This window comes from Brugia malayi (assembly GCF_000002995.4).
Source record: "Brugia malayi strain FR3 genome assembly, contig: Bm_v4_Chr3_scaffold_001, whole genome shotgun sequence".
In the NCBI taxonomy this organism is placed as follows: domain Eukaryota; kingdom Metazoa; phylum Nematoda; class Chromadorea; order Rhabditida; family Onchocercidae; genus Brugia; species Brugia malayi.
The window spans coordinates 7,831,873-7,847,557 of NW_025062477.1; the positions used below are offsets into that span (position 1 = coordinate 7,831,873).

The following is a 15,685-nucleotide window of genomic DNA, read 5'->3' on the forward strand; positions in this document are numbered from 1 at the left end:
ACCTTCCGGGAAGTGCGTGTAAGACGACGTGGAAGGCAGAGAGATTGTGGACTTGGGCGTGGGTAATAACTGATGATAATTTTCACGTTAAAAATTAATGGGTTATGTTGAGCATGTTTTTGTGAATACTGTGTTGAATGACCAGGCAGCAAGGGTGTGACGATTGCACTCGCTCTTTTTAAATTAAATTAATTCCAAAAAAGAAGTAAATAATTTTCAGACTTTTTTGCCACGATTTATTTTTACAAGCAAAATGGATTTCCAAATTATGGAGAAAGACATGTATGGTGATGTAGAGAACGATGAAGAACTAATGGCTGAGTTGTTAGCTTTAGAGGCAGAAGAACAAGCTGCTGGACATATGTCTTCAGCACGCACAAGTGGTACACGTGAACACAGTGCACGTCAGTATGCTTAAATCTTATCGATAACTTGTCACAGTCTTGTATGAATTTATAAAGCACTGAATTAATTTAACTGTGAAGCGAAAGAGAAGCTGAGAGAGAATGACATAGAAAGACCGAAGTTTACATTCGTTATTTTGCCAGACAGCAAATTAAGGCAATTTCGGAAGAAACTTATTTCTAATTTATGGTTTTGCTATTTCCAAGGAATCAAATAACTGAATGTTTTGGTGCAGAGAACATGCAGTTTCTGTGAACAAATTTTTTTTTTGTAAGATTAGTACATAATCACAGGTCATCATGAATCAGCTGCACAAGCTTCACAACGGGTGAGTGGAATGTATGGCATTTCAAGTATATCAGATGTATCAGATGAAGATTTGAATAGTAATGATGAGGTGGATATTAATGATCCAGAACTTTTGGTATGTATTAAATTTTTGGGATTGTTAGTTCATTGCATTTCCTACTTTATTATCCTCTATCGTAAGCACCAACTTATTCAATAATGTGTTAAATGCTTTAAGGCAGAACTGTCTGATTTGGTTGAACAGGGTAATGCAGCGGGATCACCTACATCTCCTAAACTGCATACTTCAATACCATATGAACCTGCTGTTGACACGACATTACTTTATAAATTGCGAGGACTTAAGGAGGAATACACTTCAGTGCTAGAAGCTGCAAAAGAGAAAAATGATATATTGCGCACTAAGAGGTATAGCCTATTGTTTATTCCTTTTTTACATGTTTACCAGCCATTAGTTAGGATGTTACTACTTTGTTGTAATGCTCGTAAGTTAGAACGAATTTTGAGAGCTCCGAAATATTCCACAACATTGTTTCCTCATTTAGATATCGGCGAGGATTTGACAAAATCGAGGAATTGATACGAAAGGTGCAAGCAGGAAAAATGATAGATGAAAAGGACATTCCAATTTCGATCAGAACAATTCGTTCTGTTGAATTACATGCAAAAGAAACTGACGTTTCAGTTATTCCCAGACCGGAGGTGATTTTTCAGTCAAAGAATTTCTGAAGCTTCAGCACTTACATAATTCATAAATAACTCCCTAGTTTGCAGTAACTAAATTTCAAAAATTTATCGGTAGGCGCATACTGCCATATGACAACTTATTATAAACTGTTCTTGGAATCAATCGAATGTTACAGTATATTTTACTTTTGTCAACATAGTATCTTAATTATAAAATAAATTAAATTGAGGTCAAGGTACAAAATTTAAATGTTTTTATTTTTGAAGATACAACCAGTACTGCCAGCTGAAGTAAAGCAGTCCGCCACGGAAGTAATCAGTGAATCGTCTCTCATTTATCAAAAACCAGTCAAGAAGCTGCTGAGAGGAGAGCAGCTGAGGGCAGAATTAATCAATCGTCGAGAATCCTATATCAAGAATGCCAGAGCAGCTAGCTCATGTTAGTTCATTTCAGAGAGATTTTGTTTTTCATATTTCTGAACACTTATTGAATAGCATTTTGAGAGTTATGAAGTTTGTCATTGTAGTGGGTGACAAAAAAAAAGCTTACGAATATTACATAGTTGCGAAGCAGTTTGATGAAGCAATGAAAACTATGAATGATGGACGAGTAACAGAATGTGAGGAGAATGAACTTCCACCTCTAGCCATTCCCTACAAATCAAGCAAGGTTAATTTATATTGTAAACGAGTATGAGCTGCGAAAAAAGTATCAGTTTGATTTATGTTACTAATATTTATAATAAGCAGTTCAGTGATTTCTTCTGCACAGGTTAACATTTAAGTATTGTGACTTATGAAATGAACTAAGCGTTTGCTCAAGCACTGTCATACGGCTATCATAAGATCACTTTCTCGTTAGTCCATCAAGGTCATCAGCAAAATGTTGAAAATTAACACTGTTTGGATCCCTGCGTCGTATCAGAGTATACGATTTCATTGTGGGAGGTGACAAAAGAAAAAAAGTTTATGAATATTACGTGATTGGGAAGCAGTTCAGTGGAGCAAATATATAAATGATATAGAAATCTGAATCCTGAAATTTATCATCCAATTGATTCAGGTGCGAGGCATTAAAACAAGGGATGATTTACTGTTTGCATTTTGCACAGAATTCATCCACCTCTTCTTTCTGTTTTGTTTAATTATTTTATCATTTCCTATAGATAAGAAATGTTTATTCTTTGGAGTTTAATTTAACCTATCACAAGTTATCTAGCTTCTGCTTTAAATTTTGAAACTAAAAGCGCGATAAGCTGAAAAGATGGTTGTATCCTGTGTAGTGCAAAGTCTTTAGCGTCTAAACGAACAACAAATCACCGTGTTACTTCTATAAAGGAAATATCGGTTAGCATTAAGTAAGATGTGGAATTACTATGCAGGATGAAGGAATCCATCCTCTTCCAAGGACTCTACTAGATGGACTGCAGCAGCGCATGCAGAAATACAAAGCTTTATGCGATCAGAGTCGTGTGGAAAACGATAACCGAAAATACAGGTATCTTTTTTGATAAATCCTGACTAGTTGGATTATTTCTTTTCAAGACTGTTGTCACTGTTCCAGCGAATAGCATTAAATAATGTACATTTTCATCCCTTTCGCAGCTTATCATTTTACTTTAATTTATTTTACTTTTAATCAGCTATATTTGTAGAATGAATGCTCGCATTTTGAAGCGATATGAAGATGCAATTGAAGCATGTCGTTCAAATAAACCAATTGATACGAGTGGACTGCCATGCCCTCCTGGATATCCACCTCTTCCTCCATTGGAAAACATGGCTGCTACTAGCACAAGTGATTTTTTGTGTATTTTTTGGGTCATTCGTCTTAATTGTATTTACTTCTGTTATAATAAACATACTATTTATGCATTAAATAAAATTTGAGATGGGATGGTGATGTCGCGAAGACCTTTGCGTGAAGTAGGATCACTTGGTGCACCAGAAGCGTCAATATCAGGAAAACAATCACGTCAAAAACAACAACTTGACTTTTTGCTTCAGCGACAATTTCAGTTTAAGGAAGCTGCTATTGCTGCAAAAAGAAATGGTGACGTAGCGACTGCCAAGAAATTTTTACTTGCTGCAAAGGTCTCTTTCACATTCTAATTTAAAGCTTGTAATTATAAATTATACTTCTTGGTAACATCGAAATATATTTCGGACATTTAATAAAGGTTAAGTTTTATAACTTTCAAAAGTTGTTGTTTCAGATAAAAACTGAACATTCCTTAATAAATTTTAGTTGTTCTTAATTAAATGCTGTCTTTAGGGTTTTGATAAAATGATTGCTGCCTCGAAAAATGGTTTGTCTGTTAATATTAAGAAAACACCTATGCCACCACAAGTTCGGACATCTGCAAGAATACTCAAGCCATCACTGGAACATCACACAAGTTTTGATGCTGCTATTAAAGGTGCTATTAAAGTGAATGGCTTCCAATATTTTGTTTTTTACTTTATTTTTTATTTTTGTATTTCACATACATATAATTTATCAACTTATTCAATATAGATACTTTATCTACTGCAGGGACATCTAGTGAAGTTTTTGCTACAATGGAAAGGGATCTCATTTGTCAAGTAAAGCTTTGCGAAGAATATAGATTTGCTTTTACTCAGTTAGTTTTGTTTAGCTTTTTCATAAAATGTTTTGCTTTAAACCGTGAATTTACGTATTAAAAGTTAATAGTCACAATTATAAGCATTCTCTTTTTAATCATTTGAAATAAATTTAAGGTAGTTTAACAGTTTAACTTCAGCTGATGTTTTTCAGTTACAAATTTTCTAGGTATTTTTCTAATAAATTGTACTAATATAAATCTATCAACTCTTAGATTGGGCGATGTAACTCGAGTGAAGATGTTGGAAACTTGGTCTGCCATTTCGAAAAGAGACTTAATGCTTTTACGCGAAGTTATGAAAAGAGGTGCAACAGTGCCGCAGTAATACATTTTTCTAAAGTTCATTGATTTCAAGATTTTCTTTGACATTCGATAAGTTTTATCAGTTATTTCAGATTTCACTCTGATTTCATTTTTTTTCAGGTTTCGATACGAGACTCGAAACATACCTTCGGTGGAAGTATGCTTTGAAGTAGATGAAAATCATATTGAATTGACAATAATGAAAATAATTGAAGCAAAATTACCAGCAGGTTCCTGTTCATCCTGTTTCATGTATTAGTGCTATTCCTTATTTGAGTGGCTCAAAGAGTAGGTATTACTAAAAGGATGGAATGGGCATCATCTCTTCTATCAAATCGTACTGTCATATGCACTTTTTCTAGTGATATTCTCTGCTCTTTTTCACATTAGAACGAATTTTAAATAGAATGGTACTACAGTTCTACCTTTCTATTTAAAATTCGTTATTTAAATAGAATGGTAGAACTAGAATGTGTTTTCTACTGCCGATGATAGCCATCTAATATTGCTCGAAAATCAGCCTTGTCTGTGCATTTCTGTAACACTAGCCATTGCGATATTTATGCAAGTTTTATGAAAATTAAAAGAAAGATGTTCCAGGTTGGAAAGCGTCTGACGGTTATCTGTTTGTAAAGTATAATTTTTCCTTTCCTCACGACGCTCATCAAACTGGTAGAACTAAAGTTATAGCTGCTACAAATTCGCCAGGTGTCCTATATTTGTTTGTTTTTTTTTTTGCACATACTCTGAAAAAGTGATAAACCATTTATTCTCTCCAGTGGAGTAGAAAGAAATGTGGAGTAGAACAGAATGAAATATTTATAAGTTGGTTTATTGCTGTGAACAGTTTAACAGTAATTGTTACAGCTAACAGAAAATATGAAGTGAATCAACTTATAGATAGAAAATATCTTTCCCTAGTTTCTTCCATTTAAAAAAAAATTATTATGTAGTTTTCACTTCATCTTTTCACCGGTATAATATATCATTTTCTCAATGATTGCTGAATGTTTTGTTGTGCAATTATTAATATGTTGTTCAGCTTTGATTGTAACCAGAAACTAGGTTTGATTGTAACCAGAAACTAGCAGAAACTAGGTATTTTCGGAAGAACAAGGCAAAACGAAAGAAAGACTGAGAAGGCCAAAGAAATAGAGGAGAAAGAAAAATGATAGACAAAGGGAAAAGAATTTATTATTAAATGCTCATCTGCACTATTACTTATTTGCAGCTTATTCTCTTATCGGCTTATATTTCACTTTTTTTTGTTTTCATTACAACTTTTTTTTATTTAGTGATATATTTTACATTTCGTTATTATTAGAATACAATCAAAAATTCCTGCTAACAATCAATCGGAAAACGAAGCAGTTGCAAAGAGTCATCAAAAGGAACTGCCTGAAATTTGAGGTTATTTTAAAAATAAATTGTCATTTTTGTCCTTCATGTTGATATAAACTATTATGTATTATTAAAAAAAAAAAAAAAAAAAAAAAAAAAAAGAAAAACAGGATTTACTTGTCTATTTCATCAACTGCACGATGCTTCGAGCAACAAGAAGAGTTGAAAATGAAGTAATCTAAATCTCCTAACTTGTATTTCATGTATGTCACGAAAGCAAAATTGTTCTTGTAGGTTTTCCATATAGATCGTGATATAATGTGTTAATAGAGGAATTTGTTTATTAGCTCTTATAGCTTTTTTTTCAGATTTACCAAAAAGGTGGTTTTTTAAGGAGTGACAAACTGATCGCTACTGCTGATTGTAAGTTGATTGATTTAGAAGAAAAAGTGTGCATTCATAAAAGTATAGATTTAATGGATGGACGAAAGCAGACAGGAGGGAAATTGATTTACCAGGTTATTTCTTGTTTTTAATATTTTAATTTCTTTTTATGTTTTTGAACAGCAGAAAAGTAAAATAGAATTCTGCATTCTTTTAAGGAATGACATCATCTATTCAGAATGGATTTAATTAAAGTGTTCAGTTCTTAGTAAAATTTCAGGTACGTGTTCGCGAGCCGTTGAGTGGAAAGAAGCTTTTAATGATGCAAAAAAAGTGGTTAATTCTGGAACTATGAACTCCTCGCGACCGCATTTCCTTTACAGTTGGCAATCAAACATGATGTTGTGAATTTTATGAAATTTAATTCGAATTTTACGGGTTTAGTCTTTAATATAGGTGATTTTTATAAGAAGTAATTTGTTGAATTGTGAATACTTTGTTAACTTAGCTTTTTTTCTTGTCGGTTTCATGCATGACCGATACTTAAATGTTACATAGTTTACATATAATCAGTTGCTGTTACTGCTGTTTCGCAATTTTTTATTTTTTGAGTGAAAATACCAAGGAATAGGAATTACTCTAACAGAAAAAGAAGTGCCAATAGTTAAGAGGCTTTTGATTTCTTTGATCATGTTATAATGTCATTATCTTCTTTCTGTTTCTTTCTTCCACCACTAAGATTCAATGGGATAACATAGCTTAACTTTCACCTGACTTTTATTCCTTTTTCTTATTTGTAAATATTTTTCATATTCTTTTAATTGGTACGATTTTATTTGTACGATTCTCAAACTATTTAGACGATAAAAAGCTGATCAGTGCAAGAGAATGTTCACCGCAGAAACCAAGGAATGCTATCGCGAATGAAAGAACTGAGTACTTGAAAATTTAGCAATGTTGGCTTGTTGCGCATATTGTTTTTGGAACGGAACTTAGTTTCTTAGATATTGCGGCGAAATTTTTTCAAGTTTTCTGAGGAATCATTTTTTCTGCCTGCTTAGCAACAGGACTTAATGATTCTGGAACTTCGGTTGCACACTGAATTCAGAATTAGTGAAAAATTCAAGTAGATGGCTGGCAGTGATAACGTTAATGTTTGCAATAAAATTTTTGTCTATTCTAGTTTGACAGTTCTAGTATTTGTCATGTTTGTAGAAATAAATTTTTCAAATGGTTTTGATGCAAAAATGGTGCATGTTGGAAATGCACATATACTGAATTTTATCCTTGTGAATGAATAGTTCTAGTGATTTGAAAAATATAATTGGAGGAGCTTTTATTTGAATATAAATTTTAGGATATTGAAGATGAAGTTTTTTTTATTCCGCCATCGGTAGTTCTATAATGGGGGCTTTTGATATGTTAATGTTAACGTTTTATCAAGTTCTGGAGTCACTGATTTTATCAGTATTGACTAGCTCGAAATATATTAGTGAAAAATGGCAGGGAATTTTGGATGATTCTAATGGCACATCAGTTCAAATCTATCTAAGCATTTTTAAATGAAATCTAGACGTTTTACATGAAAATAACGTGCTTTTGCACTAAATTGAAGTCAATGTTTGGGAAGGTGCCGAATTAAGATAAGGATCAAGGAAGTTAATTATTCCGTTATCAAAAAGAAACACGCAGTCACTTTTGAACTCAATATGCAAATTCAAATGTGCCTGGGCATAAGGTAGGTAAAAGTCGCATGAATTTCATGAAATATCATATTGCATTTTAAAACATCAAACAACTACTGTTCGTTCTACGTATTTTATCAACAACTTTAACTAAACAAAGCGAACTGCAAATTTTGACATAAAAGTGATGTTCATTTCTTGATAAGGAAGTTTTCTTCATTTTCATCAAAACCCACTAATCCTGTTTATTGTTTTGTGATATTAAAATCCAAAACTGTCGCATCACATCAGTGAATTAATTTGTGAATTTAATCTTACTCTTAGTTTAATTAAACTTATATCAAATCTCAAAATATTGCAAATTCACTATTTGGATTATCATTTTCTCTAACTATGACTATAATGGAACGGAATTAAACGTCTCGAGGAACAGAGTAAGACTATAATACAACAACTTAAATATGCTACGTTGAATAAATTCATATACAATTATCAAAGGAGTTCCCAACAGCCAACAAGTTATGTTACATTTTCCACCAATCGAAAAATAAAATCAAACAGAAAATAAATTGCGGGAGAGTAATGACGCAAAGTGAATTATGAGAGTCCACTGTTCGGTTTGGCATATCCTGGTGTACGGGAACGTTCTTCTCATATCGCGTAGAATGAACTAGACTAACTTCGTCGTTAAGATGAGCTGAGCTAACTTCAAATCAGTACTACTTGTTTGGACCAACATAAATTACCCTTCGGGGTCTGTCGTTCCTCCGTCAAACTTTTGAATGAACAGACGGGATATCCGAGTTGCATTAACACTACCTGTTTTCAAGGCCGGCGGCATGCAAATTCAAATTTTCTACGCGGGAGAGAGTTATTTGGGCGGTAGGCCTAGCTATGTGGCCATAATTTGTCTAAAGGGATAAAGGACTGGACTATAATTGAGCCTAATGTTTGAACTAGAATTAAACTGTCTTTGTGAATTAAGATTTTTAAAGTAGACGAAGAAGACAAAAGCAACATATCCTCTAGAAATGTCTGGCAATTCTCTCCACTCACGTTCTACTCGTTCGCGACTTCATCTTCGTTCCACCACTTCGAGAAGTCCTCCAAGTTTACATGAAACACTTTCTGAAGCTTCCGATAATTCGACGCGAACTACACAGCAAAGAACTGCGAGAAATGCTTCCCAAAGTAGAAGTTTACATCGAACTGTTCAGCAACCGCTGTTATCACAAGAGCAAATGATTGGTAATTTTTACGGAATTTTTAAAAGTGCACTGGTAGGTAGCGTGCTTCCTGACATTAACATTGCAGTTAAATGTCCAAAAGTTATCACCAGAATGTGTTATATTTGCGAATTCTTTTACCTTTATGACGATTTTCATGCTTAATACATTATTTTTTATCGTAGTAGAAGGAGGAAATACCTTAAATACAGAGCAGGAAGCAGTTCAGCGCGGTCAAAGTGATCGCCATTCACCAACACGATCACAACTAACCGGTAAGTGATACTTTTTTGATATTAGATGTTAGTCCAAATTTTATTGTTTTCATTAGTCTAGCTTAAATATCAATCAAATCCAAAATAGTTAATTTTTTATAAATTCGAGTTGAAAAAAACGAAAACTTCGTTTTTGCTTTAAAAAGATATTCGAATACTATTGCAGTGATGCGAATACTAATGCAATATCTCTGATAAAACATGATTAATATAGCGCAGAATGATATATCTCATTTAACATTTCAATACATTACAGATGAATAATTTGGAATATGTTTGAACCTTGAGCTTCACTGAAGGAGAGCACTGTATAAAGCAAACAGTTAAACAGTGTTCACTTAGTAACATTCAGTAAATACTTTCATTTCTTGGTATTCAGCATCAGAATATTCCTGATAAATGTGCGACATATATATGATTTTGTTCTATTTTTAGAATCAAGTGCACTTCAGTATGGTTCTGATTTCGACACATCAAGTCAAGTGGGCAGTACAGTGTCATGGCAGCGAGCAGTGCGACATATGCGATCTGATATTAATTGTGCACCATCTCAGCATCGTACTATTTGCATCGATAGTATGGAAGTTGGTTTCAAAATATCTCGAAAAAATACTATGTTTTGTCACATTTTCTTTTTTCTTGTTGAAATTCTGCTAACAAAGATTAAACATTTGTCTTTAGGACGATCTTTCTATTGATTTGGAACCTGGTCCAAAGCTTTACATTTGGGGAACGCGTATCTGCGTTTTTGATGTGCAGCGTGCATTTCGCACTTTCGTCAATGAATTTAGACCAACAAGTGTTTCAGATGATGAAAATGTGCTTACGCTTCCATCAAATGTGCGAATGGGTAAGTGAACTAATTCGTAGTGGTACTAATGAGAATTTCACAGAATTCAATGTACGAATTTATATAAATGGTGTGTTTCTCTAACTATAGTATGATGATACCAATAGTAATATAGTAATTTCTTTTGAATTTAATCACCAAGGAATCTTTTATTTTACAGACAAATTCTTAAACTCTAAAATATGATAATTACATGTACAACATTGGTTTTAAATAATGTTGAATAGAATATGAAGTAACAATGAAATTTACGAAAGACAGCATAAAATTGTTTCATTTTTAGAAATTGATTTGGAACGGCCATACTATTTGGAGCGCCTGTATGAAATTGACCAGAGTGAGAATATTGCTTTTAATTTGAATTTGCAACACGTCAAACTGTTCAGTGAAGCATTATATCGAAAAATTGTTTGCTATCCGTCGGTAAACAACTTTTCTACTTCTGTTTTTATACTTGTATGCTTCTTAATAATGCATTTTCTTTAAGTGTGTTGCTGTAAATAAGTGAAAGTAAATAATAATAAATCATAAGTTAAGATAAAGAGCAGTTTTCATCTTAAATTATGTCTTTGTATGTCTAAGGCCTTCACATTTCACATCTTTTTCAACTTATAAAATTGTTATGAATTTGAGGATGTCATACCATATCTTGATCTGACGATAAACGAAATATTTTCCGAGAAATACCAAAAAGTATTATATGCTCCGATTGAAGTTCGGCCATTCAACGCGCAGAAAACACGTAACATGCGTGCACTGAATCCACAGGATATCGATCAGTTAATCACCATTGGTGGTATGGTTATACGAGCCTCACCATTGATCCCTGAAATGAGGCAGGCATATTTCCAATGCACTGTTTGCAATTTTCCGGTAATTTCTATCTAAGTTGTCGTTAAAAATAAGACATTTTAATATATTCTGCTCTTCTTTTGGAAATGCACAAAATATAACAATTACTCGGATCACAATTTTCAAGTTTTGAAAAATGAAAAAGTAAGAAATTTTCATATTTTTAAATCTTTCCTTTAATTTTTATAGAATATAACAAGTGTTTTCAGGTTGATGTTGAAGTAGACCGTGGTCGAATTGAAGAACCAGCTGTATGTCGTAACTGTCAATCGAAGTATTCTTTCCAGCTAGTCCATAATCGTTCTCTTTTTATGGATAAACAGATAGTTAAATTGCAGGAGTCTCCAGGTGTGTCGTGGGTTTATAATCATGAATTTTCATAATATTATTCATAACATAAAATTTTATCGCTTGACATAGATTTTAAAATTTGGTTGAAATGTCCGTAGCAGTTTAAATGCTTTTTTTGAAGTGGATGTCGATTTGCTCTCTTAATACAGCATTACACTGGTTGATCGAGCAATCTTCATGATATAGTTTAATTTTTTTTTATTTAAATTTGAGTGTGAAAAATTTAGCTGATGAGTTTATTTTGAGATGACATGCCCGCTGGACAAACACCACATACTGTAACATTATTTGCACATGGTGATATGGTGGAACGTGTTCAACCTGGTGATCGTGTAACTGTTACGGGAATTTATCGTGCCGTACCGGCACGCGTAAATCCACGCATGCGAAATGTTAATTCCGTTTATCGTACCAGTATCGATGTGTTACACTTTCGAAAGACTGATCAGAATCGCCTGCATCAAATCGATGATGGGTAGGTGATCATTTCCGAAAGTACAAAAAAAGGTTTAGCAGTTAAGTTATAGATTAAGAGCAGAATATCACCCTAAACTTTTTTTGGATTATTTCATTTAAATATCTTGTTCCCGAACTTTTTTCAGAACTCATTTAACAGATGAAAGAGTTTGCATGATCATGAATTTGGCAAAACGAACCGACATTGTTAATTGTTTAATAAATGCTGTTGGTGAGAAGATCTTCTCTTCTTAATAATCATTTTGTATCCTCGCATCGCATTTTTACATTTTTCTCAAATTAAGACTGCTTTCACACTTTTTTATTATTTACGGTTTAGCTTGCATTTTATGGTTAGTGCTTTTACATTTAATGTAACAACTCTGAGATCCTTGTGGAGATTTCAATTTCTTTTTTCAAGATGAGGTTTTCTGTAAAATCCAGAAACTATTCATTTAGAAAACGTGATAAGAAATATTGGTAATTTTTTTGTCTACTGTAAAAATCGTTATCCCACATTGAGCTCCTTCAATCTATGGCCACGAGGATATTAAGCGAGGTATTCTGTGTTTATTGTTCGGTGGTGCCAACAAGGAGGATAAAACAGGTAACAAAGTTAAGCTGCGAAGCGAAATAAACATACTGCTATGCGGTGATCCTGGTACTAGTAAAAGTCAGCTTCTACAAGTGAGTTTTATTGTAGTAACAGCTACCTATGACAATTTATGCAGACTTTTTTTTTTTGTTCACCATTTCATAGTTTTCTGTATGTAAACTATGTGATGTAAATCATTTTTTCGTTACTTTTGTGAGTACATTTTCGAACTTGAAATAATGGATATAATACTAAATTACAAGGAAACTGAAAGACGAACCTGAAAAAAAAATCATGACTTTGAAATTTAAAAAAGTGAAATCTTGATAAATACTGTTGGAATTGAATCGACACTTCATGAGCATTTTCGTACGAGTAATAGTGATAACTCATGATAAATTTCAGTATGTGTATCGACTTGTTCCGCGTGCACAATATACATCGGGAAAGGGGTCTTCCGCTGTTGGGCTGACAGCATCTGTCGCTCGTGATCCCGACACGCGTCATCTTGTACTTCAAACCGGTATATTAACGTATTACTACTACAAAAGAAGAAGCAAAGAAACAAAATAACTGAAATTTTTGTTTCAGGTGCACTTGTTTTAGCAGATAACGGAGTATGTTGTATAGATGAATTTGATAAAATGAATGATAGTACGCGTTCAATTTTGCATGAAGTAAGTTAAAATATGGTTAATTCGTTTTTTTTTTTTTTTTACTGGGTGGATTATGTGGATTTTCATACATTTTCTATTATTTCTATTTTCTGTTCCATTTTAAAATGAGCTTTTTTTTTTTTTCTTTTTTTTTTTTTTTTTTTGGTAATTACTACTTATTATTTACTAGTTATTAACAGTAGAAAAGAAAACTGAAATTTCCAAATGAGGCGATTTTGAAAGATAAAGGAATATGAATAATTAAATTGTAGAGTACAAGCACTATGTGTTGGTTTAATATGTTGTTAAGTCGTTCATTGATATAAAGATTTTGTAACAGTATATTTGTTTATAGGTAATGGAACAGCAAACACTTTCAATAGCAAAAGCTGGAATTATCTGTCAGCTAAATGCACGGACTTCAATTTTGGCTGCTGCAAATCCCGTAGACTCGCAATGGAATCAGAATAAAACCATTGTTGATAATATTCAGCTACCTCATACATTGTTGTCTAGGTCAATATCGGCTTTCTAGTTTTTGTCTTCAAAAATTTTCATATTTGTTGGAATTTCATTTTTGGAATCTGTGAAATTTTCAGACGTTTTACCGAACAGTTTTCAGATTCGATTTAATTTTTCTTTTGGTTGATTCTCAGAATGAATTATATGATCGACGCTTAGCTAATCATTTGGTTTCATTGTATTATAGAGAAACTAACAATGAGGGTTTGTAATGTTGAATTTCCTTAAAGCTAGGCTGTGTGAATATTAATCGTTCTTTTTTTTTTTGCAAATACGTGGAAGACAATGGTTCATGCTATTAAATGGAGTAAAATTTTTAAATGTGCAAGCTACATTTGAGTATTGTAGGATGTGAACTGCTGGATTTGGCTCTTTTGCGTGATTACATCGGATATGCTCGATCTTATGTTAATCCACTGCTGAATGAAGCATCTTCGCGGTGCCTTATTGATAAATACCTTCAAATGCGAAAAGCTGGATCTGGTTTTGGACAAGTAGATTTTTTTTTATTTCAGTTTTCTTTTAGCGCGCACCTGCATTATCGACATCGATTTGATTTATTGCAATTTGCAGGTTTCTGCCTATCCTCGACAACTGGAATCATTGATTCGTTTGGCTGAGGCTCATGCGAAAATTAGATTAAGTAGTGTGGTATCAGTACAGGATGTTGAAGATGCATATAGGCAAGTAGATTTGTATTGTTATGACGGTTTAATCAAAAACTTTTATTTGACTGAAGTTTTAAAAGAATAAACTCTACTGTATTTTTAATTTAGAGATAAGATTTTCGGTTTTAGATTAACACCTTTTTGTTTTCATTTTTCATGAATTTCAGCTTATATCGCGAAGCCTTGAAACAGTCAGCAGTGGATCCGTCTACCGGTCGAGTTGACATCAACATTTTAGCTGCTGGAATTAGCGCAACAACTAGACAAATCATCGATCAGCTGGCTGAAGCGATACGTGGTGAACTTTCGCAGCGACAAGGAATTTTGATTTCACTAAAGAAATTAATGCAACAGTTACGTCAAAACGATTTGGTAAACTTCTAAATTTTTTCATAATTTTCTATGGTATCTGAATTTTTAGACTTGATGATTTTGTATAGTTTTGAAAATAGTGAATTTCAAATACTGGTTAATAAAGGTAGCGCGCCATATTCGTAAAAGGAAGCAGATTTCAAAATTAATCAATCTATGGATTTATAATTGGATCCCTGCAAGTAATATTAGAAAATTGCTTTTGAAATGTTTGTAGTTGTGATCTACCAATATTGCTTTAATTTTTGGGACCAACTCGCTATTTGATACTGTTTTTTAGTCTTTTACGAAAGAATTATTCGATGAGGCAGTCAACAACTTGATCAAAAACGAAGTGTTGGTTCGTACTGGTGACAAAATACGATATGTTGCGGCAACCTAATTTCCTATTCTCATATTATCTTTTGGGAGCAAAAAGAATAGTCTAAGTTATAAGTGAGAAAGTGAACTTTTTAGTGGGATCTTAAGAAGTTGATAAAAATCTGCGATCATGTTAATCAAAATTAGGTAGTTTTATCTGATGCAGGTGAATTGGGTAATATAATGTATTCTTAGCATGAAATAGATTTCTGCAAACAAATTATACTTCTATTTAAGAAAGAGTAATTAGGAAATCAGGCATTTGATTTTGAAAGTGAGCATTCTAAAAGTGTGCTTCATATTGGTTTTCCATTATTTTTGATCGGTATATCGCTAACTGTCGTGAAAGATTATCGTTGGTTTGTGAAATAATATATTTAGAAAGACTTACCTTAATTGTTGTATTCCCGTTAAACGTTAAAGGTAGTAGGCGTTAAACACGCTATTATTTATAATACAGCAGTGAAATTATCGTAAGCTTATTTTCATAAAACGAATATCAGTAATTTGAGCGGTAAAAATAGATTTTAAAAATGGAGGAAAGTCAATTGTTTTGGAGAAGAGGAAATTGAGTTTGGTTGTGATCAGTGTGGTCAACAATAATAATCCTGTTTATTACTATTTATATGTATAAGAATTGAGGGTGTCTACGATAAGACCAAATGAGATAAGAATTCGAGATGTTTACAACAAGATCGTATAAATAACGGGTTAAACAAGCATGTGATAAATTCCATATGCAAGGAATGGGAGTTAATTTT

At 32.9% G+C, this 15,685-nt stretch overlaps 2 protein-coding genes across 6 annotated transcripts; both read left to right on the plus strand.

The window, feature by feature from the left end:
* Nucleotides 1–253: 253 nt before the first annotated feature.
* On the plus strand, nt 254–6,411 carry Bm6408 (Uncharacterized protein; the record flags this gene model as incomplete). 2 transcript variants are annotated; one of them, XM_001901124.1, is made up of 17 exons in its annotated part: nt 254–404; nt 699–829; nt 932–1,122; nt 1,260–1,416; nt 1,669–1,840; nt 1,929–2,071; nt 2,784–2,899; nt 3,057–3,199; nt 3,293–3,495; nt 3,677–3,821; nt 3,938–4,025; nt 4,242–4,349; nt 4,452–4,561; nt 4,932–5,039; nt 5,656–5,741; nt 6,041–6,190; nt 6,337–6,411. In XM_001901124.1, 17 exons carry the CDS (start codon nt 254–256, stop codon nt 6,409–6,411), a joined length of 2,277 nt encoding a protein of 758 aa, XP_001901159.1. The 2 variants fall into 2 exon arrangements, with proteins under 2 accessions (XP_001901159.1, XP_042936292.1); XM_043080358.1 differs by lacking the exon at nt 254–404 and having other exon boundaries at nt 743–829.
* Nucleotides 6,412–8,772: 2,361 nt separating this feature from the next.
* Bma-mcm-4 (Uncharacterized protein) lies at nt 8,773–14,946 on the plus strand (the record flags this gene model as incomplete). 4 transcript variants are annotated; one of them, XM_043080359.1, is made up of 18 exons in its annotated part: nt 8,773–8,989; nt 9,153–9,242; nt 9,678–9,826; nt 9,924–10,092; nt 10,376–10,515; nt 10,726–10,965; nt 11,154–11,292; nt 11,542–11,770; nt 11,898–11,983; nt 12,275–12,438; nt 12,752–12,869; nt 12,938–13,023; nt 13,358–13,518; nt 13,625–13,728; nt 13,873–14,018; nt 14,098–14,207; nt 14,360–14,564; nt 14,845–14,946. In XM_043080359.1, 18 exons carry the CDS (start codon nt 8,773–8,775, stop codon nt 14,944–14,946), a joined length of 2,655 nt encoding a protein of 884 aa, XP_042936293.1. The 4 variants fall into 4 exon arrangements, with proteins under 4 accessions (XP_042936293.1, XP_042936294.1, XP_042936295.1 ...); XM_043080360.1 differs by having other exon boundaries at nt 9,156–9,242; XM_043080361.1 differs by having other exon boundaries at nt 8,983–8,989.
* Nucleotides 14,947–15,685: the final 739 nt, after the last annotated feature.